General features: G+C 40.7%; 1 protein-coding gene across 3 annotated transcripts; it reads right to left on the minus strand.

Annotated features, from left to right (window-relative positions):
* Positions 1-2,989: 2,989 nt before the first annotated feature.
* On the minus strand, positions 2,990-24,721 carry PRR29 (proline rich 29). Of its 3 annotated transcripts, none has more exons than XM_083583611.1 (6): positions 23,103-24,721; positions 21,220-21,313; positions 19,886-20,001; positions 19,017-19,207; positions 17,713-17,783; positions 2,990-3,132 (listed from the first exon to the last, which is right to left on the minus strand). In XM_083583611.1, the coding sequence occupies exons 1-6, from the start codon at positions 23,157-23,159 to the stop codon at positions 3,005-3,007; spliced, it is 657 nt and encodes a 218-aa protein (XP_083439737.1). In that variant the 5' UTR covers positions 23,160-24,721; the 3' UTR covers positions 2,990-3,004. The 3 variants fall into 3 exon arrangements, with proteins under 3 accessions (XP_083439737.1, XP_083439738.1, XP_083439739.1); XM_083583612.1 differs by lacking the exon at positions 2,990-3,132 and adding an exon at positions 16,496-16,653 and having other exon boundaries at positions 23,103-24,719; XM_083583613.1 differs by lacking the exon at positions 2,990-3,132 and adding an exon at positions 16,496-16,717 and having other exon boundaries at positions 23,103-23,286.
* Between the last annotated feature and the right edge of the window lie 335 nt (positions 24,722-25,056).

The raw sequence follows: 25,056 nt of genomic DNA on the forward strand, positions 1-25,056 counted from the left end.
AAAACGCCATGTTGTTGTTTGGTCCTGGGGCTTTGTCCAGGAAAACCTGCACTTTACTGCTGAATCGGAGCAAACAGCAATTGCCAATTGCTCTAATTCAAAGGTAAAGTGCAGGTTTTCCAGGGAAAAGCACGGGAGGGGGGACCCTGCTTGGATAAAATATTTCGGGGGCCCAAGTAAGCGCCGTCCTGAAAATTGATCACATAATGTGCCTGCACACACCATTTTAATGGTGTTGCCCATCAACTTTGGGAAGGTCCAGCCCCCTCAAATATTTTATGGGGGCACATGCGAAGGGACCTTGGCCCCTAGGAGTTGGCTCCTATGTTAGCAACCCAGGAACATTGCCTGAATAGAAGGAATCAGAACACCCATGCCAATCCTAGACAAGAACCTAAACAGATCTTGGCAAGTGTGTATTCTAAGTGTCCCAAGACCTGAATCTGGTTGTGTGATTTAAAAATAAAAAGGGCGTTGCCCTTTTCCCAGCTGTACAATATCATTTTTAAGGTGCTGTGACCAGACCTGGACAGAGTCTATCAAATGTGGTTGCACCATAGGTTTGTATCAAGGAATTATGATATTGGCTGTTTTGCTTCCCATCCTTTTCCTTGTTATTCCTACCATGGAATTCACCCATGTATTGGCCATTTGATTATGAGCGGGTTTTTATAAAGTTATATTGTAAGTTGCTTTATACATTGTGCAGATTTTTTTATATTCATAGGCTACCGTGACTTGATTTTGCATTTACCAAATTATTATTATACATGTAAGCATGGCCAATATAGAGACTTTTCTGTGTTCAAACTGATCAAGAGTTTAGGAGTTGTTCATTTTCACCTGCAATACATTTTAATCAGATTAGACTACATTCTGTTATCAAGTGTGATTCATAGCTGAATGTTCCTGAATTTGTTTATCAGAGAATCTGGAAACAGCTGGAGGTGGTAATGTATATCTATAGTTAATATGTTGTAATTAAGAATTGCATCCTTTTAAAATGGAATAAGCTTCCCAAATGAAGCTTATAGAGGGCAGTATAGAAAATCAATAAATAATAATGATTAAAAAGTAAAGGTAAAGGACCCCTGACAGTTAAGTCTGGTCACAGACGACTCTGGGGTTGCCAGTGCTCATCTCGCTTTACAGGCCGAGGGAGCCGGCGTTTGTCTGCAGACAATTTTTCCAGGTCATGTGACCAGCATGACTAAGCCGTTTCTGGCACAACAGAACACTGAAACCAGAGCAGCACATGGAAACGCCATTTACCTTCCCACCGGAGCGGTACCTATTTATCTACTTGCACTTCTTTGGGGGGGGGGCGTGCTTTATATCAGAGGTTTTCAATCTTTTTGAGTCCATGGCTCCCTTAACCAACTACATTATTTCTGCTTAGGATTCCAGTTAAGTCTAAGAATGGAAAATAACATAGCGAAATTGACTTGCGAGGTGGTGTGTTGTTCGCTAAGAGATTGTGTGTTGGGGGGGGAGGTTCGTTTAATTTCATTGTTATATAGGTTGTACAATGACAATAAAGGTATTATTATTATATGTCACCCCTTGCTTGCAGAGCTGGCAGCCTCTCACCCCTTTTCGAACACCCTCCCTTGGGGAGAGTCCCTCAGGCTCCTCTCCCCTCTCCTTGGGAGTCCTCCAGGCAGATGCTGCCGTCACTGGTCTCTGAGCTGCCTCCCTCCCGTCCGAAATAGAGGTGCCACCCAGAGGTACCATTTGCTTGCGGAGCTTATAACCAGGGCTGCTGCAGTAAACAGCTGTACAAGCGTTTGGGAGGCAGAGACATGAGAGGGAATCAGAAGAGGGAGGGAAGGAAAGAGGGACAGAGGCCAGTGTTGCCTGCGGCACCCCTGACTATCATTCAAGGCATCCTAGGGTGCCACGGCCCATTGGTTGAAAACCACTGCACTAAATTGATGGTATGGTACAAATAATAGGGCTTATAAAATTATCAGGGAAGGAATTATGCCAGTCCTAAAAAGAGATGTAAATGACAAACATGACAACACATTATGTAGCACACTGTGGTGTTATGTTGGTCACAAGAAATTCTGCGTGTAAAACTCATTGCAAGTAATATTTCAACACATTTTCTTAATGCTAAGAAATTCAAATAAGAGAAAAACAGCAAAACATAGGTTTTTATTTTCATTGTTGTTGCTGCGGGGGGAGTATGTATTTCTGTAATCAATGTCAGCTCACCAAATGAGAAAGCAAAACAATCAGTACAATAAAATGACATTAACCTATTTATTGCTTTCTTGGAGAAGTCTTTAACTGAAGGGGGGGGAATTCTGAGTCATCTTGCATGTCATACTTCTGGTTGCCTTACTCACGTGTAAAATGCCATTCTGAAAAACATTTCCGGGTAATGAAACTTGGGGAAATTATATTTAAAACGATATAGAACTTGTTAACTGTATATGGAAATGAAAAATGAGTCTGTAAGCTGGCAGAATTACCCAAATCATGTTTTAGCTGTAATAATGTGAAAACTCTATTAAACTATAGATAACGACAACCACCACCACCACCACAACAAAAGGTGAAGGAAGGGGTCAGTCAGGGCACAACTTGCCTCAGAAGAGAAACCATGTGAGAAAACTGGGTGGGGCGGGAAGTTTATTTAGATGTTCACCAACACCCATCTTGCATCATTTCAGGGGAGCCTCCTTGTCTGATGAAGACCACATTATAATAAGATTTAAAATTAATCCCCAAAGCCTATGAAGTCCTACACTTAACAGCTTTTACAATCTTGTTCTCCTCTTGCATTCAGTTCAAACTAGGACTATGCACTGAAGGCACTGAAACCAGGTCGATCAGGGTGGATCAAGCTTTGGCCAGATTGGATTGAGGCAGCCCAGATCACCCCACCTGAACTGATCCAGGGCTGGCCAAAAGTGGAGTGTTTGGGCAGGAGGGGAGAAGACAAGGCGGGCAGCATCTGTAAGGAATGTACTTACACCACAGGATCTAGCAGCACTTAATCCTCCGCTCGCCAGGTGAGTGAAAGATTCAGTCTTTCTCTCTGCACTGCGGTGGGGTGGAGTGGAATGAGAAGCTGTGTTGTCTTCTTTCTGCGCATCCTCCCTGCTAGACCTCTGGCACCGACTGAAGTTTTTGTTTCGTTTTTTAAAAAAACAACTTTCAGCAGTTTTTATTCCGATTGTTTAGTTTTAACTAAGGCTGCATACATGCCATACCTATAAAGCTGGTGAGCTGCTGCAGAGAATCCTGGGGACTGTAGTTTGTTAAGGGAATTGTAGCTTCGCGATGGAAAAACTATACAGGCCATACGTATAAAGATAAAAGGTAAAGGGACCCCTGCCCATTAGGTCCAGTCGTGGCCGACTCTGGGGTTGCGGCGCTCATCTTGCTTTATTGGCCAAGGGAGCCGGCGTACAGCTTCCAGGTGGCCAGCATGACTAAGCCGCTTCTGGTAAACCAGAGCAGAACACGGAAACACCGTTTACCTTCCCTGAAGCAGTACCTATTTATCTACTTGCACTTTGACATGCTTTCGAACTGCTAGGTTGGCAGGAGCAGGGACTGAACAACGGGAGCTCACCCCCGTCGCGGGGGATTTGAAGCACCGACCTTCTGATCAGCAAGTCCTAGACTCTGTGACGTATAAAGATAAAAAAGGTTAAATTTGGACGTGATTTGATTTCAGGAAACACACATCGCAAAGAAACTTAGAAGAATTTTGATCAATAAAAGATTGGGAAGGGAATTTGTGGCCTCTGACGTGAAAAATAAGAGAGGCGTGATAATGTATATAAAACCGGAGACTTCCGGTTGAGCCCGATCCCAGCGCAAGCGGGGATTTTTCTGCTTGGAGAATCCCGGGCTTTCCGAAGAAAAAGGGGGTGCTACAGGGCGCAGTAGCCCCCGAAAACACTCTCTGGTGGATGTCCAGGAGTTCTGGTTCCCGCTGATGCCAAAACGCTGACCGTCTGGCCGTCAGGTAACTCCTGTTTGGAGCGAAGAGAACGGCGGGCAGGGAAGCGGGCTGAGGGGAAGCCATTGCTGCCTTCAGAAAGCGAAGCCCCGAGCTTGCAGGGAAAGTGCTCAATTCTCAAAACATAAGAAATTCGGACCTAATTTGAACAAAAAAAGGATCGATTTGGCTTAAGGAAGGATTCGGATTAAAAAATTAAAACTACGGAGGTCAGCCGTCTTCTGAAATCAGCCCAGATGCAGGACTGCAAGCAGAGCTGGAAAAGGGAAGTGAGTTGCCGCTAGCGGCTTTGATCTCTTTCCTCCTTCTGAAACTTTTAAAAGTAACTCTTTGAGAAGTAGCAGTGGAAAATAACAAAGTTAAAAAGGGGGGAAAGGGCTGAAACTTTGAAAGTCCTTGAAGATATAAAGTATTGAACTAGAAGGAGTCTGTGAATAATTCAGGTTTCATTTTTGGAATATCTGCGCAACGGAGCTTCAGACTCCATTGTTACTATTTTTAGAGCAGTGCTTCTTGTTGGGAAGTAAAAGAAAAGAAGGCAATATTTGAATGCTATTTCGGCTGGACTCTTTTCTGTTTGTTTGTTTTTTCTTGGAAGGATTGCAAATAGACAATTTTTAATATTACTATTATTTGGAACAGGGGAAAAATTAAGCTATAAAGTTACCAAAAACTTTTTATATTACAAATAGAATATTTGGGACTTGGAACCCTGTGGTTAAACAGGGAATTACAACTTGTTTTTCTGTTCTGGCTTTTTCTCTTTTGTTTTTAGGCTGCTTTACTGGCGGCCGATTTCACAGTGGCTGGTATTGCTTTTAAGTGTGGGTGGCTTTTATTTTCTTTCTTTCTTTCTTTTTCTTTATTGCAAATTCACGGACTGATTGGATATAACGAATTTAATTGGTGAGATACAGTACATTTAAATTGAAACACTGGACTTATGGAATTTATTTACGGATTATATTTTCCCAAACTTAGAAACTGTTTAAAGTATTTTATTCGGATTCAAAATCATTCTTATTCGGACTTGGAACTTTCTCTCATTTTTTATCTTTTATTTTTCTTATTCCCTTTATAACTTTGGATCTACTTTTGCAAGAAATTTATGAATGGTCAATATAGTAATGGATTAATATCTCTTCACCTTAATTTTTATGTTTGACCTGCTCCTATCTCCGGCTTGGGAAGTCTTACTTTACATTTTTGGAATAATTTTTGGACTAATTTTACATTTTTGGATTAATTTTGGTGGGAAGTCTTCGTGAGATATAACTCAAATACAATTATCATAATTGGACACAGTGGATCATAATTTCCATAAATGGATTATAATCTTCATAATAGGTTATAATCCTCCATATTTACTGTGACTTATCTGTTCTGGATTATTTTGGACTTTGTTTTTTTGCTATCCCCAGCTAATTGGAAATAGCCTAATTGGTGGCAGAAGATACTATTAAGGATTAGCCTAATTGGCGGCAAGAAGCTATACGGGCCATACCATCCTCTCTTCATTATCATCTTTTAGTGGAATTAAAAAATTTTGAATTAGGAACTGTTTAATAACTTCTACCTTCCTTTGGCTGGATCTGCAGACTTTACCCTCTCCGACCCTTGGAGGGAGCTGATACACTTTTGTTAATTGCTGTGATTTGATATTATCAAAAGCTTGATTGTTATAATTTGAAATTTATTGTTTGGACATTATTGAAAAAATGAAAAAAGCAAGTGAAGGAACACCAGCGGATAGGAAAGGGTCGAAACAGGAGTCAGAATTTAAAGCAGAAATTTTGAGAATGTTTGCAGAAATTAAACAAAGTGAAAAGAATTTAGAAACTAAATTAGAACATGTGGATAACAGAATTGGTAAAATGGATAAAAAAATAGATGAAACAGTTAATGAATTTAGAGGTCAGATAAAAGATGTATCTAAAATAACACAAAAATTAGAGGAAGGGTGGAAGAGAATGAAAATAGAAATGAAGGAGATGAAAAGAGAGGAAGAGAAAATGAAAACAGGTATGTCAGAGATGAATAAAACCCAGGAGGAAGTTTTGGATGCGATCGCAATGAATGAACTGAGACAGAGAGAAGGCAATCTGAGGCTGAGAGCCATACCGGAGACACAGGGAGAGAACATCAAGGAGAAACTGATAAAAGAGTTGGCCCAATGGTTAGAGACAGAACCATAAGAGGTTGCAAAAACAGTTCAAAGTGCATTCAGAATGAGAGTAAGATCAGCTAAAACACGGAAATTTCCAGGAGACTGTTTAATAACATTTAAAGATAGAGATATGAGAAATTTGATATTACAAAAGAATAGAGAAAAAAGATTAAACATCGATGGAAGCTATATTATCATCTTCAAAGACATTCCAATAAGACTATTGAAACGAAGAGACCCATACAAAGCATTTGTTCAAATTCTCAAGAGAAATAACATTGAATTTAGATGGGAATTTCCCGAAGGATTTTTTTTTTTTTACAAAAGTAAGAAACATAGACTGACAAGTCCAGAAGAGACAAGCAAGTTCCTGAGAAAATATAAAGAATTAAGAGCAGAAGAAGATGAAGAAAAAGGAGCAGTAGGAGGAGCAGGAGCAGGAGGAGCGGGTCCAAAGGATGATGATGAAGAAGAGAATGGAAAAGTGACAGAAGAAGAAGAGGAAGAGGAACAAGAAAGCAGAAGGATTATAAATAATAACAAAAGCCTTTATTTAATTAAGAGGTTATAATGGCATTAAAAATTTGGAATTGGAACATTAATGGAATGAATGACAGGAAAAAAAGGAATAAAATTGAGCAATGTTCAAAAAGGAAAAATTTGGATATAATTTTCCTACAAGAAACTCATGTGGCAAGAAAACATAGAAAAGTTTTGATTAACAAAAGATTGGGAAATGAATTCATATCTTCCGACAAAAATAAGAAGAGAGGGGTTGTATTATATGTGAGGAACAAAATTGAAGCTCAACAAATTTTTAAAGATGAAGAAGGAAGAATCATCGCAGTCCAGATCAAATGGCAAGGGGAAAAAATAATAATTGTCGGGATCTATGCACCAAATGGAAACAAAACTGATTTTTTCAAAAATTTGGAAGAAAAGCTGTTCGAATATATATACCAAAAGATTATAATAATGGGGGACATGAACAGTGTGGTGTCATTGGAAATGGATAGACTAAGAGCAGCAGGGCTTAGCAAAGAAGGGAAATTACCAAAGACATTTTTTCGATGACAAAAAACTGCAATTTAATTGATATTTGGAGATTGAGACACCCACTGGAAAAACAATTTACATTCTATTCAGACCCAAATCAGTCAATGTCGAGAATTGATCAAATATAGGTCTCAAATGAATTAACTCCAAGAATCAGGCAAATAGAAATTCAACCGAGAGTAATTTCAGACCATAGCCCAATAAAATTTGAATTACAAGGATATGAAGAGAGAACGTTTAGATGGAGAATGAATGATTATCTCCTAGATGACCAAAAAATTGTTGAGAAAGCCCAAAAGACTCTGATGGACTATCTTATAAAGAACTCTAACAAAGGTACGAAAATCAATACAGTATGGGATGCCAGCAAGGCAGTTATGAGAGGATTTTTCATCCAGCAGAATTCAATCAAAAATAAAAGCAGAGAAAAAGGAAAGAAGGAAATCTTAAGACAAATAATGGATAATGAACAAAAACTAGTTAAAAAACCAAATAATGAGAAAGTAAAACAGACTATAAAGACTCTGCAAACTCAATTTGCGATAATAATCAACAAAGAAGTAGAATGGAACATAAAAAGAATGAGACAAAGGAACTTCGAATCGGTTAACAAATCAGGTAAATGGCTGGCATGGCAAATCAAAAAAAGAAAAGAACAGAATGCAATCAACAAAATCATTGTGGAGGGTGAAGAAATAGACAGTCCGAAAGGTATTAAAAAAGGATTCTTGGATTTTTATAGACATTTATATAAAAGAACAGAGAAGAACAATTTGAGGAAGATAGAAAGATATTTAAAGGAAAAAACGGTGCAGAATATCCCAACAGGAAAAAAGATAGGCTGAATGCCCCAATAGAAATTGATGAAATAAAAGAGACTATAAAAGAACTTAAAAAAGGGAAAGCTCTGGGACCAGATGGATTTACAGCAAGTTACTATAAAGAAATGAAACACATCCTGTCAATACCCTTGAAAGAAGTTATGGATAATATTCTCAAGGAAAGAGAAATTCCAGAAACATGGAAAGAAGCATTTATTACATTTATCCCAAAACAAGATTCAGATTTAACACAAGTTAAAAATTATAGGCCTATTTCATTACTCGATACAGATTACAAAATTTTTGCAAGTATTTTAGCAAAAAGGATTAAAAAAATACTACAAGAAATTATTCATAAGGATCAAGCGGGTTTCCTACCTGTCAGACAGATGAAAGATAATGTAAGGAATATAATCAATATTTTGGAATATCTGACTGCCAGAAATGAGAAACAAGCTATGTTAATATTTGTGGACGCCGAAAAAGCCTTTGATAATATATCTTGGGATTTTATGTTAAAAAATTTAGAATATATGGAGGTGGGGAAGGAATTTCTCAATGGAATAAAGGCAATATATACCGAACAGAAAGCTAAATTAATTGTAAACAATATGATTACGGATGAAAGAGGGATAACTAAGGGTACATGACAGGGATGCCCACTCTCGCCACTGTTATTCATCATGGTGCTGGAGGTCTTTCTAAAATCCATAAGGGAAAATGAGGCAATAAAAGGGGTTGCAGTAGGCTGGAATGAATATAAGGTTAAAGCCTTTGCCGACGACCTGGTCATAACGGTGGAAGAGCCTTCGGAAAGTATTAAAAATATACTTATTGAGGTGGAAAGATTTGGTCAAGTGGCAGGATTTATATTGAATAAGAAAAAGACCAAAATAATTGCTAAGAACATGGATCCAGACAAGATAGAAATAATGCAACAACAAGTAGGTATAGAGGTCGTGAAAAAAGTGAAATATTTGGGTATCTGGATAACCCCCAAGAATATAGATTTATATCAGAATAATTATATACCGGTGTGGAATGGGATAAAGAAAGATCTGGAATTGTGGGAACGAATGAAATTATCGTTTTGGGGGAGGATTTCAATGATAAAGATGAGTGTGCTGCCAAAGTTGTTATTTCTATTTCAAACGATTCCAATAATCAAGGGGACTGGGACCTTTAAAGAATGGCAAAGAGTGATTTCAAGGTACATCTCGCAGGGTAAGAAGCCAAGAATTCAGTTTAAGTTACTAACTGACGCTAAAGAAAGAGGAGGCTTCGCCCTGCCAGACTTGAAACTGTACTATGAAGCTTCATGTCTCTGTTGGTTAAAGGAATGGATAAAATTAGAAAACACAGAGTTGCTAGACATAGAAGGATTTGATAACAGATTTGGGTGGCATGCGTATTTATGGGCTGAAAAGAAGAAAATCCATAAAGGTTTTGAGAACCACATTTTCCGAAGATCGTTGATAGAAATATGGGATAGGTATAAAAACCTACTTGAACCAAAAACTCCACACTGGTTGTCTCCATTAGAGGTTATGAGTGTTAAAAAAATTAATATGAGAAAGAATTGGATTACATATGGAAATTTGATTGTTAAAGAAGGGGGGAAATGGAAAATGAAACCCTATGAAGAAGTAAAAGAGTTGGTATATGACTGGATCTCAAAGAATATGGACATGTAGAGAAAGATTCTAAATTTCAATCAGAAATAATAAATAATGAATATAAAATTCTATCTAAAATGTATAAGATATTGTTGGAATGGCATACAAAGGATGAAGAAGTCAAATCAGTTATGATACAATGGGCCAGAGATATTGGTCATAATATACAATTTAATGATTGGATAAGACTATGGAATGTAAGTATTAAATTTACTGCATGTACTGCATTAAAGGAAAATGTTATGAAAATGATATATAGATGGTATATTACACCAGTAAAACTAACAAAAATGTATAAAACATGTAATAGGTGTTGGAAATGTAAAGAAAAGGATGGTACATTTTATCATATGTGGTGGGAATGTAAGAAAGTGAAAAGCTTCTGGGAGTTGATATATAATGAACTGAAAAAAATGTTGAAATATACATTTGCTAAGAAACCAGAGGCCTTTCTCTTAGGAATTGTTGGAAATGAAATAAATAGAAAGGATCATAAACTTTTTCAATATGCAGTAACAGCGGCAAGAATATTACTGGCCCAGAAATGGAAACAAGAACAAATACCAACATTGGAGGAGTGGAGAATGAAGTTGATGGACTATGTAGAACTTGATAAACTGACCGGGAAGATCAGATATCTACGAGATCAAAAGTTCACCGAGGACTGGGGAAAGTTAGTTGTGTATTGGGAATGTATAAGTGATAACGAAATAACGTTAGTGGCATTTAAAGAAGCTCTGTAATAAAATAATAAATATTGTAAAAAAGGAAAATAGAAGTGGGGGGTAGGCATAAAGGCAATAGCAAAACTTGGAAATGCGTAATTAAAGAAGATATAATTCGGATGATTGGCAGAGAGGCTGAAGGAAGTCTAAAAATAGAAAAAATTATAGAAGTTGTAATGTGGTGTGACTTGTATTTTCTTTTGATGGAAAATTAATAAAATATAATTATATATAAAAAAGATAATGTATATAAAACCTGAATTAGATCCAAAGTAATTAATTAAAGATGAGCAAGGAAGAATATTGATGATACAGATAACATCACAAGGAGAAATACTATTGCTAATAGGTGTATATGCACCAAATGAGGAAAAAACTGACTTTTATGAGACTTGAAGAAATTCCATTTGAATATATGAATGAAAAGGTAATTTTGATGGGAGATGTGAATGGTGTAGCTTCCCTGGAATGGGATAGGACTATAAGAAAAAGCGATACAAAAGAAGGGAAGCTACCCAAGGCTTTTTTTTTTTTTTAAGATGACAGACAATTTAAGTCTAACTGATATCTGGGGAGAAAAACACCTACTGAGTCTTTAAGGATCAGGAAAATTAACAACATGGATATAATAGCATCATTTGAACAAAGTATTTAAGAAAGATAGGATACAAGGGTTGGGTGAACAAACATCAAAACTGGAGAGAGATCTGTTGGAATGTAATGTAAAAGTGCTGTCTAAAATGTATAAGATACTATTGGAATGGGAGACAAAGGTTGAACAAGTAAAACCCTCAATGATACATTGGGGAATAGATATTGGTTATAATATAGATCTGGAAGCATGGGAACGATTGTGGAATACGGATATAAAATTTACAGCATGCTATGGTTTAAGAGAAAATTAAATGAAAATGTTATATTAATGGTATCTAGCACCACGTAAATTGGCAAAAATGTATAAATCAAAATCAAATAATTGTTGGAAATGGAAAGAGAAAATAGACTCTTTTTATGTTGTAGTAAGGTTAAATCTTACTGGGAAATGATATATAATGAATTGAAAAAGATGTTTAAAACTATGTTTGTAAAAAGACCAGAAACTTTCCTTTTTGGAATTATAGGGATAGAACTACCCAAACTGTATAGAAATTTATTCCTGCATGTGGTAAGAATGTTACTTGCCCAAAAATGGAAAGAAGAAAAAGTCCCGACGAAAGAAGAATGGATACAAAAACTTATGGAATACGCAGAAATGGTGAAACTTACCGGAAAAGTAAGAAATCAAGATAACAAACTTTTTATAAAAGAATGGAAATGATTTATTGAATATTTACAAATAAACTGTAAACAGATAAGAACATTGGCAGGATTATTGTAATAACCTGCAGTTTTATAAGAGTATACACTAAAGTAGATGAATAAATGATTAAGTTAATTTGGAATATGCGGAAAATATAAAAAATAAATTTAAGGAACCGCAGAAAGAGGGGGGAAGGAAGTCGGGTTTCGAAATGTTAAAATGATTGTAAAAAATTATTGAAATGTATAAAATTGAAAATTATAAAAATATGTTTTTTAAAAAAAACCCAGCAGTTTTTATTCTGATTTTTTTTTAGTTTTAACTAAGGCTGCATACCTGTCATACATATAAAGCAGGTGAGTTGCTGCATAGAATCCTGGGGACTGTAGTTTGTAAGGGGAATTGTAGCTTCGTAATGAATAAACTACAGCTCCCTGGATTTGTGGTGGTCGGTGTAAATGTGCTTTAAATGTGTGGTGTGCACCCTTCCTTAAAAAACCCAAACACTTAGAGACAATTATAGTTAAGCAATGTATACATTGTCAAACTGAAATAAACGGAACTAAAATAAATATATTAAAAGATCACTACAGCTGCCTGCATATTTGGGGTGGAGATGGGCACTGGGTCACGTGGAGCTCCTGAGCTTCAATACTGATCACCACATCGCTGAATCTCTGAGTCCAGCCCACCTCATAGGCTAGTTATGAAGATAAAATGGGGAGGACAACCCACACACGCTACCTTGAGCTTTTTGGAAGAATGATATGATTCAGCAGCAGCAGCAGCAACAACACAATTCACTACAGCAGGGGTTAGCAAACTTTTTCAGCAGGGGGCCAGTCCACTGTCCCTCACAAGACCTTGTGGGGGGCCGGACTATATTTTGAAGAGAGAGAAAAAGAACGAATTTCTATGCCCCAAATAACCCAGAGATGCATTTTAAATAAAAGTGCACATTCTACTCATGTAAAAACACGCTGATTCCCGGACCGTGTGTGGGCTGGATTGAGAAGGCGATTGGGCTGGATTTGGCCCCTGGGCCTAAGTTTGCCTACCCATGCACTAGAGAGTTGCATGTTGATATTGAGTAGACAGCACTCTTTACAACCGGTGCTGGAGGAAGAGGGGGCTCAGGGAACAAGAGCTGGTGGGTTGAATTCAAGGATGGGCTGTTATGGCTCAATGGAGAGTCTCAACCTGTGCCAGATTTACACACAGGCTGTGTGGGCTGTGGCCCAAGGCCTCATAATCTAGGGGGACTTGGACTCTTGCCAAAAAAATATTTTTAAAACAGGCAGATTTTGCTATCTGGGCCCAGGTCCTTAGTAACGTTCAACATGTATGAGTCTGTGACTGTACAGCACTTACACAGGTGCGTACTTACTGCTTAGAAAAGTTTGTGGAGGCTTTAAAGCTGCTCAGAGTCAAATGATAAAGTCAGCTATGAAGAAATACAAGGGTTCAGTTCACTGTCTATCATTATAGTACGCATTCTGAGAGCAACTGAGGACTGATTGACATATCCTTGTGAATCACAGTAATATTTAACTTTCACTTTTTGTGAAAATAATAATGAGTAAGCAATATGAGAGTGGTGCTAGTAAAAGAAAACAAGAAGAAGAACAGAAGGAAATACTCAAACATTTAAAGCTAATCATGTCATATGGCTTAGTACAACAAGCAGAAACAGCCCTACCCAGTCCCTCAGATACAGAACATTTGTGTTTGCAAACAGAAGGAAATCAAGAAGATCACGCTGAGCAGTCTGAGCTAACTGAAGAACAACCAGATTATATACAGAACGCAGCCACCCAAGAACTTCAGAGAGAACTGTTGTCAGTAACTACCACTACAAGTACAGAAACTTCTGGAGAAAGTGACAATGAAGTGTTAAGACCTACAGCCAAAGAATTAACACAAAGCGCTGAAGGAACATGCCACCAAAAGCAGCAGTTCAAACTCATTAGCATCTTAAAGAATTGGAAAACAAATCAAATGATGTCAGCAAAAATCATAGCATTGCACACACAAAAAATACCAGCTGTTCATGCTACTACTCATTACAGATACAATAATGACATAGGCTTATGGGCCACAATAAATAATGAAGAAATATCATTCTAGATTGAGGAAGGCCCATCGGAATGTCAGCACTGGGACGGACCTTTTACCCTTCAAAGTGAACACACAAAAACTAAGCCCATTTCTGCTCAAATAATTCATTCTCCCTCGAAAGGAAAAGTCTACTGTTCTGTATGCAAACCAAACTTATCCCAATGACAGCTTTAGCTTATATTAGATTTGATGCCTGGCATCATACTTATCTTGTTCAACCCCATGGAAATTTTAAAAATCATATGAACTCTTTGCTAACACACTTAATGAGAAAGCATGGTCAAACGCTCACATAGTAACTCGAAAAGCAAATAAAAGCAGAGCAGGATTACTGGAGGCATGTACTTCAGCAAGTTGTTTCAGTGATTTCCCTTTTGGCAGAACATGGCTTGGCATTTAGGGGAGATGATGAAACATTTGGTTCACCAAAGAATGGCAAATTTGTTAGACTGCTTGAATTAATTCCCAAATTTGATCCCTTCCTGTGTGCTCACATAAATCAGTATGGCGGCAAAGACTCTAGTCAGTCATCACACTTATCCAAAACTACATGTGAAGAGGTTATGCAGCTGATGGCTAACACAGTTTGAGAAGCAATACTGAGCGACATCAAACAGGCAGGTTATTTTAGATTATCACTTGATTCAACATCTAATATTTCCCATGTTGATCAACTTGCTGTCATTGTTAGATAAAGTTTCTTCTAGTGATGGATTGCCAGTTGAATGCTTTTGGAGTTTTTTTTGAACTTAAAGATCACACGACTGAGCTGGTGCTGAACTACTTCAGTGAACTTGAAATAGATGCCAGTAAATGTAGAGGATAATCATATGACAATGCAGCCAATAGGACCGGAAAGTATAACAGTGTTAAACAAAAACATCTGGAAAGGAACACGTTTGTAAAAGTTTATTCCATGTGCTGGACATTCCCTAAATGAGGCCAAGAGGGGTAGGCTGCCATACGTCTGGAATTTCCCTGTGATTTGTCCGCTGGGATTTGTCCGTTGAAAATGGTCAGAATGTTCAGAAATTGGTTAAAACCCAGGGAGGTCTTTTTTATTTTTAACAAGATGTAGTCCATTGGTCCTCACTTGGTGAGCTGGGACTCACTATAGCAGAAGTGGCTAAACTTTTTTTTGAGCAGAGGGTATGTGGCCACCCCACATTCTGCATGCACATTCACTTGCACACATAACACACAGGACACCTACACACAACACACACACACACACACACACACACACAGGAAATACACAGAAGCTGGATACAAACGTACCATACACACAGCCCCCACTTCAGCTGATCCTTATTTTCACCCCTCCTTAATTATCTCTTCTTTTCTTTTTTTTGCTGCTGCCAAAATCAGTGCTACCACTTTAAACAGTTATGCCCCCCCCAATAATAATTCTAGAAACAATAGTTTTTTGAAGAGTGCTGAGAATTGTTAGGAGATCCCTATCCCCCCCCCCCGCCCCGTGCTATAATTTCCAGAGTGGTTTAGCTGTCAGTCCCTCTTCCCAGGGAACCCTGGGAATTGTAGCTGTGTGAGGGGAACTGGGCAGATTGTCCCATCTCCACGTAAGGCATTGGTAGGAACATGGCACCCTCCCATTGGTGATGGACTCCATCTTCCATCAGCCCCAGCCAGCATGGCCAATGATAAGGGATGATGGGAGCTGTAGTCCAACAACATCTGAGGGCACGAGGTTGGCAACCCCTGCCTTAAGTTTTGAGAAAGGGTGGTTATATAAATTATTCAGATAACTGGCACTGATCTACAGAGGGCTGTTGCTTGTGGGTTTCCCACAGAGCTTCTGGTTGGCTGCTGTGAGAACAGTCCAGGACTAACTGGGCCTTTGGCATGGCCCAGCAGGCTATTCTTACGTTTTTGTTTTATATTTATTATATATATATATATATATATATATATATATATATATATATATACACATACACACATACACATTTTTATTGGTTTTTTTACATATCATTTCCAACATTCATTTAACATAACTTCTTATCTTATACAATATTTTAGACTTCCGTCAACACCTCTGATGATTTTCCATTCTTTATCACTTGTTCTGCATGTCTTAATTTCTCTATTACTCTTAATTATCATTAACTAATAATTCTCCTCATAGTCTTTCTTGCAATATTTCAAATAGTCCTCCTTACAGAACTTCTTGCAGTCCTACTAGCGTAATCTGTTCATTACTTTTCAAATAGTTCATATATTTACTCCAGTCTTCTAAGAATCTGTGGTCCCAGAGGTTTCGAATCCTTCCTGTTAATTTATTCAATTCTGCATAGAATTTCATCCGCCATTCTTCTTTCATCGGTAATTCTTTCATCGGTAATTCTTTCATCGGTAATTCTTCTTGCTTCCATTTTTGTTTTTTTGTTTTTTTAAAGATATTTATTGGAGTTTTACAAAAACATAAATTTAAAAGATCATATAAAAAGAAAGAAATACAATAAAAGAAACATAGAAATACAATAAAAGAAACATAGAAAAATACATAAAATAAGAAAAGGAAGAATAAAAACAAATCCATTTTTGTAACCCTAACTCATTATCTTATTTCCTTGGCCTCCTCACACCTCCCCTTACGTTCTTACGTTCTTATGATTAAATGCAACTCAGACAAATTGATGAAGTTTATTCCAAATGCACATACTCAGAGGCCTTGATCAAACAAGGGGAGGAATATGCCACCAAGTTATCCATGTCACAGCAGAGCTGTTTGCTCAGTCTCTGATGCTGAAGGGGCAGCCAGGCGGAGTTTGAGGCCTGCGTCTTGTTCTGTAAATGCTCAAGCAGGTTAGACTTTCACCTCACCTCCGTGCCTCAGTGTAGTCATAGTATTCTGGAAGGAGGAACCACTTATGTCAGCCTTGCCAGTGCATAAAGGCAGCCCCAGATCCCCCCCCCAAGCACTGTCTATCTTAGATATATTTAATAGCATTGTGAGCTGAGCCATCTTAATTGGGGTCCTGAAACAAAAGAATTGAAATGGACTTTAATGGCTAGGAATGTCTGACAGGGAATCTCTCTACAGCCCTGGATTGTAGCACCCATCAGAGTTTAGGAAGGTGGCATCCTCCCGCTGGTGGGAGGAGGAAGAGAAACCATTTAGAGCCAATTTAGAAAACAATTTGGGCAGGGTGATTGTTGTTGTTTTTTAAAGGAAGAAAGAACACTGTGAATAAGCCAAATGGAGAAGCAGGGCTGATGGATTGGCCGCCTGCTGTGGAAGTGCCTGTTTGCCTCCACCTAGACTCTCCTTTTATATATCTGTAGATGAAGCAAATATTATGAAAATAACTTATTTCCAGTGTTCTAAATCCAACTTATTTCCAGTGTTCTAAATCCAATTTATTTCCAGTGTTCTAAATCCAACTTATTTCCAGTGTTCTAAATCCAACTTATTTCCAGTGTTCTAAATCCTGTAGTGCTGCTCTAGGACTCTGGGGGAAGCAGGGAATGTGTAGAAGTAGTATTGAACAGGTGGAGCTGGAGGGAATATGTCTGTGTAGAGCAGCTGTCCCCAAGCTGGTTTCCTCCAGGCTTTTAAGACTACAACTCCCATCATCCTGTTGGCTATGATGACTGGGGCTGATGGGAGTTGTAGTCAAAACAAAACAAAACATGGACGGCACCAGGCTGGGAAAGGATTAGCACAGTAGACTAACATGACATAGGACATTAAGTAGGTGGCAAAGGTGCCATGGTGTCAGCATTAGGATGTCTGGGACAAAGAGATACCAAAAGCCCACTTGCACGGAAAGGCTTGGGAAAATAATAGCATTGCCTGGGGATTTCAGAAACAGATGCTTCAAAGCCTGCAGCACCCACCCTTACCTGAAGCTGGTGGGACATCGGCCATCACAGTTCCAGTGGCGCTTGGTGGTGGGGGTGGAGGGACTGGTTCCCTATTGGGACAATTCAAGATGGGAGAGTTAGTAAAAACTGGGGTGCAAAAATCTCCACTGGAAATTCTGTTTGCCTCACAGGACTCCTCACAGGAGTGCAAGTAGGAGAATCAGCTTAGCTAATGCTAACCAGGCAGAGGGCCTTTCGGTAGTGGCACCCGCCCTGTGAAACGCCCTCTCACCAGATGTCAAGGAAATAAACAACTATCCTAGTATTAAAGGACATCTGAAGGTAGCCCTGTTTAGGGAAGTTTTTAATGTTTAAAGCTGTACTGTGTTTTTAATATTTGATTGGGAGCCGCCCAGAGTGGCTGGGGAAACCCAGCCAGATGGGCAGGGTATAAATTAATTAATTAACAACAACAACAACAACAACAACAATAATAATAACAACAATAATAATAATTACAGATGCCTGCACCCCAAAATATCATCTTTTATGTCTTGCTCCCCCCCAAGTCACTTTTCTAGGCCTTATTATGATGGCAGCAAAAATTAAGTTTGGACATGCTTACTAGTTGTCTGGTGAAAATGTTGGAGGCCGAAGGAAGAAGGCCTGCACAGTGCAGGGGTTTCAGGGCTCTACAGACCTCCTTGTCCTTCTCCGGGACTGAAAGAAGGGGGCTGGATCATGAACAAAGGCCCCGTATCCATATCTGTGCCATTTATTCAGGCAGAAGAACTTGGATGGGCAGGGTCCTGGCCGTACCATTAGGTGGCCACCACAGGCACTTGGTTTTAAGGCAGCAAATGGTTAGTTATTAAATTTATTGTCTGTGATTTTACTGCTAGGTAGGGAGAGAGGTTCCTAGCGGGATTTTCTGCCTGACGTGCCAGAATAACCTGGCTGGCTTTGGTACTATGCTCACCTTGACTTTGAGGGGTCAGGGGCAAAGCACTATTTGCTGCGAAATCCCTTGGGCTGGCTCTGCCCTGTCTGATGAGAAGTTGGGAGATATTGGCTGCAAACACATGACTTCCCCCGAACAACAAAAAGAATCCTGGGAACTGTAGTTTGGTGCTGGGAATTACAGCTCTGTGAGGTTCATCGTTGTCCCGGAAGCCTTGTGGCGAGTGTTTATTATTATCTCACTACTTGTGCTAGTGTTGTATTTTTGAATGCAACGTTTGGAGTGTTGAGTTGCAGATATGAACATCTCCGTGAAGTTCTGTGCCCCTCCACATTTGATTGTGCTATCCTTTCCTCATAAACCCATCTCCAGCTACACTGACCTGTCTTGCCTCCCCATCACCTGAAGGTCTGGGCCTACATGGCGAATGGCAGGTTGTTGCTGAACCCGAGATGGAGACTGCCATCCCATGAATGGAATAATGCTTGGGTAGGGGGCATAATGATGGTGGAACACAAGGGGGGCTGGGTCATCCTCTTCCTCTTCTTCTATCTGCCAAGGGACGTGGGATACCTGCAGGAAAGAGAGGGTGAAAGGCTTGAGAAATGTCCACTGGAATACATCGACCCCACTTTCCTCCTCCAGGGCGACCGGGTATATTTTATCTCTTATGGAGAAGAGTCGTTGGGGCAGAGTTGAAGCAGACAAAAGAAAATAAAAGTTAAGATAACCCTCCACTCTGCTAGGCCTCTGCTCCCAATCCCAGCTTTGATCTCAAGTCCTCCAACCCCATGCTAGATTGTGATAGGGCTGTGTCCAGGGTGCAAGGCAGAAGGATTATTTAGGAAAGGAGAAAATGTCAACCTCTTTTCCCACTTAAAATATGAACAGATCAGCCTATTTCCGCCCTGTGTCTCTCATGTTTGTTCGTAATTTCCACATTAGCCTGCATTTTTTAAGGTCCAAATGAAAATTCATATTTAAATATGTACTTAAATGCATATTTTAGCTTGTTGCATGCAGTTCTAAACTTATTTTACCCTAAAACAAAAAGGTTGAACACATTTTGGTTCGTTTATGAGCTGAATTGCAAAATTCAGAGAAGTGCAAATTCCAAATTACATTCCAACCTACAGATTAGTTTGGTGCAAATTAGGTGGAGTGCAAATTAGGTTCCTTTGCTTAAAAATGTGGACTAACCAAAATTCTCCTCCATCTGTGGAACAGAGCATTTCCCTTTCAGTTACCTACCTGTGCCAGAGACTGGGCTGGGCTGTTTTCAAAGTGCGCCACTGCTGACATGGCCAAGTTGTTCATTATGACTTGGTGCATCTGGGCATTCTGTATCATCATGAGATCCATTAAATCTGCCAGAAAGAAAGGGTGAAATGAATGTTCTGGGCCATAGATGGCACTTTGCAAAGACAAATGGCAGATATAAGCCTTGTAAATTAGCTGGGCAGTGAAACAATCTCTCCACTTTCAGTACAGTGAAGTGTTGGACAGCGAGCTAACCAAGTGAAATTCTACAAACAAGAGAAGTAGCTTAGTTAAGAAGATACCAATGCTTAGACTATGTGAACTAAGTTATGAGCTAATATACTGTACAGTGGTACCTTGGGTTACATACGCTTCAGGTTACATACGCTTCAGGTTACAGACTCCGCTAACCCAGAAACAGTACCTCGGGTTAAGAACTTTGCTTCAGGATGAGAACAGAAATTGTGCTCCGGCGGTGCGGCAGCAGCGGAAAGCCCCATTAGCTAAAGTGGTGCTTCAGGTTAAGAACAGTTTCAGGTTAAGAACGGACCTCTGGAACAAATTAAGTACTTAACCTGAGGTAGCACTGTATAGGAATACAATTTCCCTGCAGTTGAAAGAATAAGGGAAGTTGACATCACTCCTTTTAAGTTTCTCAAACAAGGATTGGGTATATCACAATGACAGACATCTATGTACATGGCAGTCTAAGCCACAACTCTGGGACTCACAACTGACCCCTGTAAAGTCATAATCAAACTTCAGGTTTTCAGAAGGCCTTGAAAACCCAGTTGAGGCAGGTGGGTGCAGTCTGTGGGGCGATATTTCATCTTGATATTGTGCTCCTTTTGGCTGGTGGATTTGTAAAACTTGTTTCCTTTCTGGGCTACAGGACCAGCAACAGGCTTCCCTCAGCACAGGCCACCAATGCTGCGGCCCCGAACACACTCTGGCTGCTGCCCCCCCGGATGTGTCCACATAGTATTTCTTCTTCTGCTCCTGCTATTACGCTGGTGGTAGCAGCAACTCTACTCACCACCTTCTCTGCAAATTTAGTTGTAGATCTTTGCCCACAGAACGAAAATTCAGCCAACATTTAAATTGCACATTTAAGGGTCTGAGTATTTAGAAAGGGTGGGTAGGAGGAGAGGTTGGTGCATTTATTTTTTGCCTTCCAATCTGCTATAAAGCCTGTCTTGGGATGCAGATGATTTACATTCAGCCCTGCCTTTCCGGATCCTTGGGGTGGGTGGGTGCGTTTCGGCACAGAATTTTAAACACTCCTGCTAATGACAGGCATGGCTTTCTTGTGCTGGGTTTCCTACCTTCCCTGATGTGCCCTGCCTTGCTGGATGTCGGAGGAACAGATGTAGCCCAGGGCAATTGCTGGAGAATTGTCACCTCCGGCTGCTGCGGAATCTGAGAATTAATGTCAGAGAAAAGAATCGGTCTGCGCAAATAAATCCTGTCTCTTCTTAGGAGGTCATTTCACCGCTCCCTCTTGGGCCAGGTTTTCCTCTTTTCTTTTCTTTTCTACCATCAAGTTACACATTTATTTAATGAGAAGTCTGATGCAAGAGCCAAACTGGGTATGATAGCAAGACAGACAATTTTCTGCAACCAAATGGAGGATGATCTCCAAATCTGATGAGGGCAGCAGTGGGCCGATGGGGTGCTTAAACCTTTCCCCATGGACTGTCTGCTCACTCAATGGCAGAGCACATGATTTGCATGCTATAGGTCCCAAGTTCAATCCCTGACATCTCCGGGTAGGTCTGGGAGAGACCCTGAAATCCTGGGGTGTTGCTGCTAGTCTGTGTAGACAATAGTGAGTTTGATGGGCCAGTCGTTTGACTCAATATAAGGAAGCTTCCTATTTTTCTTTCCTAATAATCCCCCCCCCTCCTGCTGATTTTCTCCTAGCATGGGGTGGGAAAACCATGGACCCAGCTTTGTTTCCCCTCTGGGTGGGGAAGCACAACAAGGTGGGTTTTTGATTAGAAAATCAGCCTTGGGAGTGGATTAAGCATGCCCTGTTTCCAACTGAATTCCTTTTGGAACATTTGGCGACGGCAGCAACATTTATAAAAGTGCGCACGCACGCACACGCACACACATCAGGAGACACTTCATGTGTCCCCTACATCACCTGCCCCCCTTAGCTTCGCGTGTGAGAAGGCCCCCCTTTTGCCAAATACTGGTCTGACTGTGCAAGCAACCCAAGCAGCTGTCTAGGGAGGCAATTTATCTATTGGCACTAAGTGTAGGAGGTTGTGACTCTGAGAGTTGTACTCTGTGCAAGAACACCTTTTACAAAGATTCTGGCCTTGGTTTGCCCTTGGATTCCTCATCCATCCATACAGAAGAGCGTATGGAATGAAGCATAGGCTCTGCTCTGCAACATTTGGGGCGGCTTCAAGCCATACTTTTATGTATCACCCCCCCCAAAAAATCCCAGGAACTGTAGTTTGTCAAGAACTGCAGCTCTGTTAGAGTGAAACTGCACTTCCTAGGGTTCTTTGGACAAAGTCATGTGCTTTAAATGTGTGTTGAATGAGCTTTAAAATATACTGTGTGGCTCTCCCCTTTGCCTAAGGAGGCTGTGTAATCCTATTCCTTGGGGGATTTTCAAGGCAAGGGTGGTGGTGGTGGAACTGTTTCCCCCAACCCCTAATTGCTGTGCGGGGTCAGTTCCCACATGCGAAGTCCAGGGCAGAAGGAGGGAAATTCATTGACAGGATCCAATGAGGCAGTTTGCAGACTGCCTCCCAATCAGGTCATGGGGTTTATCTCTGAGACAGAAGACGGCAGGAGGGTTTAACTGCTAGATGATCCTGCAGAATCCCCTCCAAAGGTAATTAACTTTTTTTTTATTTTTAAAAAAGCTTCATTAATTTCCTTAGCACAGGGCAACTGCAGCACCAGCTCCCCAACCCTCTCTGGTTAGTCTCCCAACCGCCATTTGTAGCTGTGGGGATTATTGCAGATTTAGTGATGACAGAGCATAAAATAATCTGTTCCAGAATTTTTAAATTTTGCACCCCGCCCCTGCAGCTAGCATCCTACTGCAACCTAGAGATTATTTTGTGGGATGTGGGGAGGATAAATCAGATCTTTCGGAGTCCCAAGGGACTCTCCTCTCTGCTGCTCATTCAGGGGCGCAACTCTGGCTCCCTCTCGACTCCCCCAGCCCGCAACAATGACTTACTGGTTGCTGAATGAGGTGCACTGGTGGGGAGGCGGTCCCTTGGCCCCTCCGATCCATTGCAAGGCCCCGACTGCTTGGTGGCAGCCAAAACAAGCAAGGAAACAAAGCAGGCTGGTTGCTAAGGGAGCTGTGCTCAAACACACTGGCCCTGCCTGCCTGACAGGTGGCTTTTAGTTGTTCAAAAGGTGCCTTGTCAACATAAGCACCACAGGGCTGGGGGCGGGCAGGGGTTGCCCAACAACAAAAATAATGTAGTAATAACCCCACAGTGTTACCACACACATAAAGATTCTAACACCTCTCTGAGGCACATACTTTTGGTGCCTCAGCAACAGTACCAGCTTGAGTGGTCACTTTCTTCTATTCTGATTTTAAATTATCGCCTTCCCCGTGTGGTAAATACTCTGGGTGTCTCCAGACTGTCGCTGTTTTGTGTGAGGGATTCAAGCACATACCAGAAATTTTGGCTTGTGCATTTAAAGTGGGTTAAAGGATTCTGTCACTCTACTGCAACAAATCTTTCTTTCTTTTAAAAAAGAGAGAGGACTTTTACAGTTAGGAAAGTGATGGAGAAATGTGCTGAAAAGAACAGTGAGATCTGTAGCCCTGTGAGCTTCATGGTCTGGTTCTAGTCTGACACTCTAACCGCTACACCTTTCTCTCTCTGTCTCTGGTAGCCCTGTATTGGGAAGGAAAGCAAGCATGGAACTACATACTCTCCAACATTTTTGTCCCCAAACTTGGGGTCATGCCAGAGCACCTTCCAGTCTGGCTCTTTGGTGTGACCCTGCTGACTCGCGCCAGACCAAAAAACGGGACCTTCTGGGATGCAAACAGAAGCTGGAATTGGCTTCTGTGATTCCAGGATGTCCCGCTTAAATTGGGACAGTTGTGGGATATGTGTGACCTCTCATTTCCATGAATATTCATCTCCCTCATTATCTCAAGCTTCCACGGGATACAAATCATTGTTATGTCCAATGCCAACAACCTCATCAAATGAGGCTCCTGTCATTCTCTTTAGAAGACTGAATGGAAGAAGGGTGGAACAAGCCTCACATACTAAGAAAATTTATGCTTTGTAAGTAGGGGGCTTTTAGCTGCTGCTGCAGTCAAGAACGATGGGAATGCGACATTTAGGCCATGATGAGGTCAACCCAGAACACGATGTTGTCCTCTTTTCTCAACCTCACATCCCGCAAGGCTTTCCTCTGATTATCTGAGGTTTTCATAGGAACAATGAAGGGGGTTTGGGAGAGGAATCTGCAGTGTCAGGCAGCCTTGGGTATTTCATTACAAGATTGCCAAGCAACTGAAAACAAATCAGCTTAGCCAGACAGCAAAACAAGAGAGCAAGGAGATGAGATACGGAAGGAGGTAAGGCTGCTGAGCGTTGCGGTATGGAGCAGACTAGGCATAGGTGAAACTCACAACCTAGGGCCATCCCCATCTGGCTCCAACACAGAACCCACAAAGACAATCACCCTGCACACTTCAGGTGCCTTCTCCCATGTGAACCTAGGGGCACAGCCCCCTCATACAGTTAAAGCACCTCTAGACCACGGCTTCCCCCAAAGAATTCTGGGAACTGTGGGCGGTCTGCCCCAGGTGTCACCACTGAGGGGGGTGACAAAATGCACTCACCGCGGGGCCTGCAGCGCAACCGCAGGCTCCACACTGCCCCAAATAGTCTGCCCGCCACCTCCCCCTCAGCTGTAGGGCAGCTGACTGGGAGGCAGGCAGCCTCCTCGGAGGCCCCACACGCCACCCCAGGTTTGCTCCGCCACTGCTCCTAATGACTCTTGGCACCCTTAACAAACAATTAAGCAATGGGTGTGACTCTTACCTTTAGGCAGTAATCTACATTAAAGGCCCACGAAAGCTGCTTTCTGCAGGAACTGGTTCTGCGATAGAGTTCATTGAGCCTGATCTCTACCTGCCCCACACCTGACGT

Source organism: Podarcis filfolensis (assembly GCF_964270895.1).
Source record: "Podarcis filfolensis genome assembly, chromosome: 13".
NCBI classification, from domain to species: Eukaryota; Metazoa; Chordata; class Lepidosauria; order Squamata; family Lacertidae; genus Podarcis; species Podarcis filfolensis.

What these genes read in the sequence shown, in the direction of transcription:
- PRR29 (XM_083583611.1), bottom strand. Translation starts at nt 23,159, where the DNA reads ATGGATCGGAGGGGCCAAGGGACCGCCTCCCCACCAGTGCACCTCATT. An exon ending in TGCACCTCATTCAGCAACCA is followed by an intron (nt 21,314 to 23,102) that starts GTAAGTCATTGT and finishes ATTAATTCTCAG; the next exon opens with ATTCCGCAGCAGCCGGAGGT. An exon ending in GGCAGGGCACATCAGGGAAG is followed by an intron (nt 20,002 to 21,219) that starts GTAGGAAACCCA and finishes TCTTTCTGGCAG; the next exon opens with ATTTAATGGATCTCATGATG.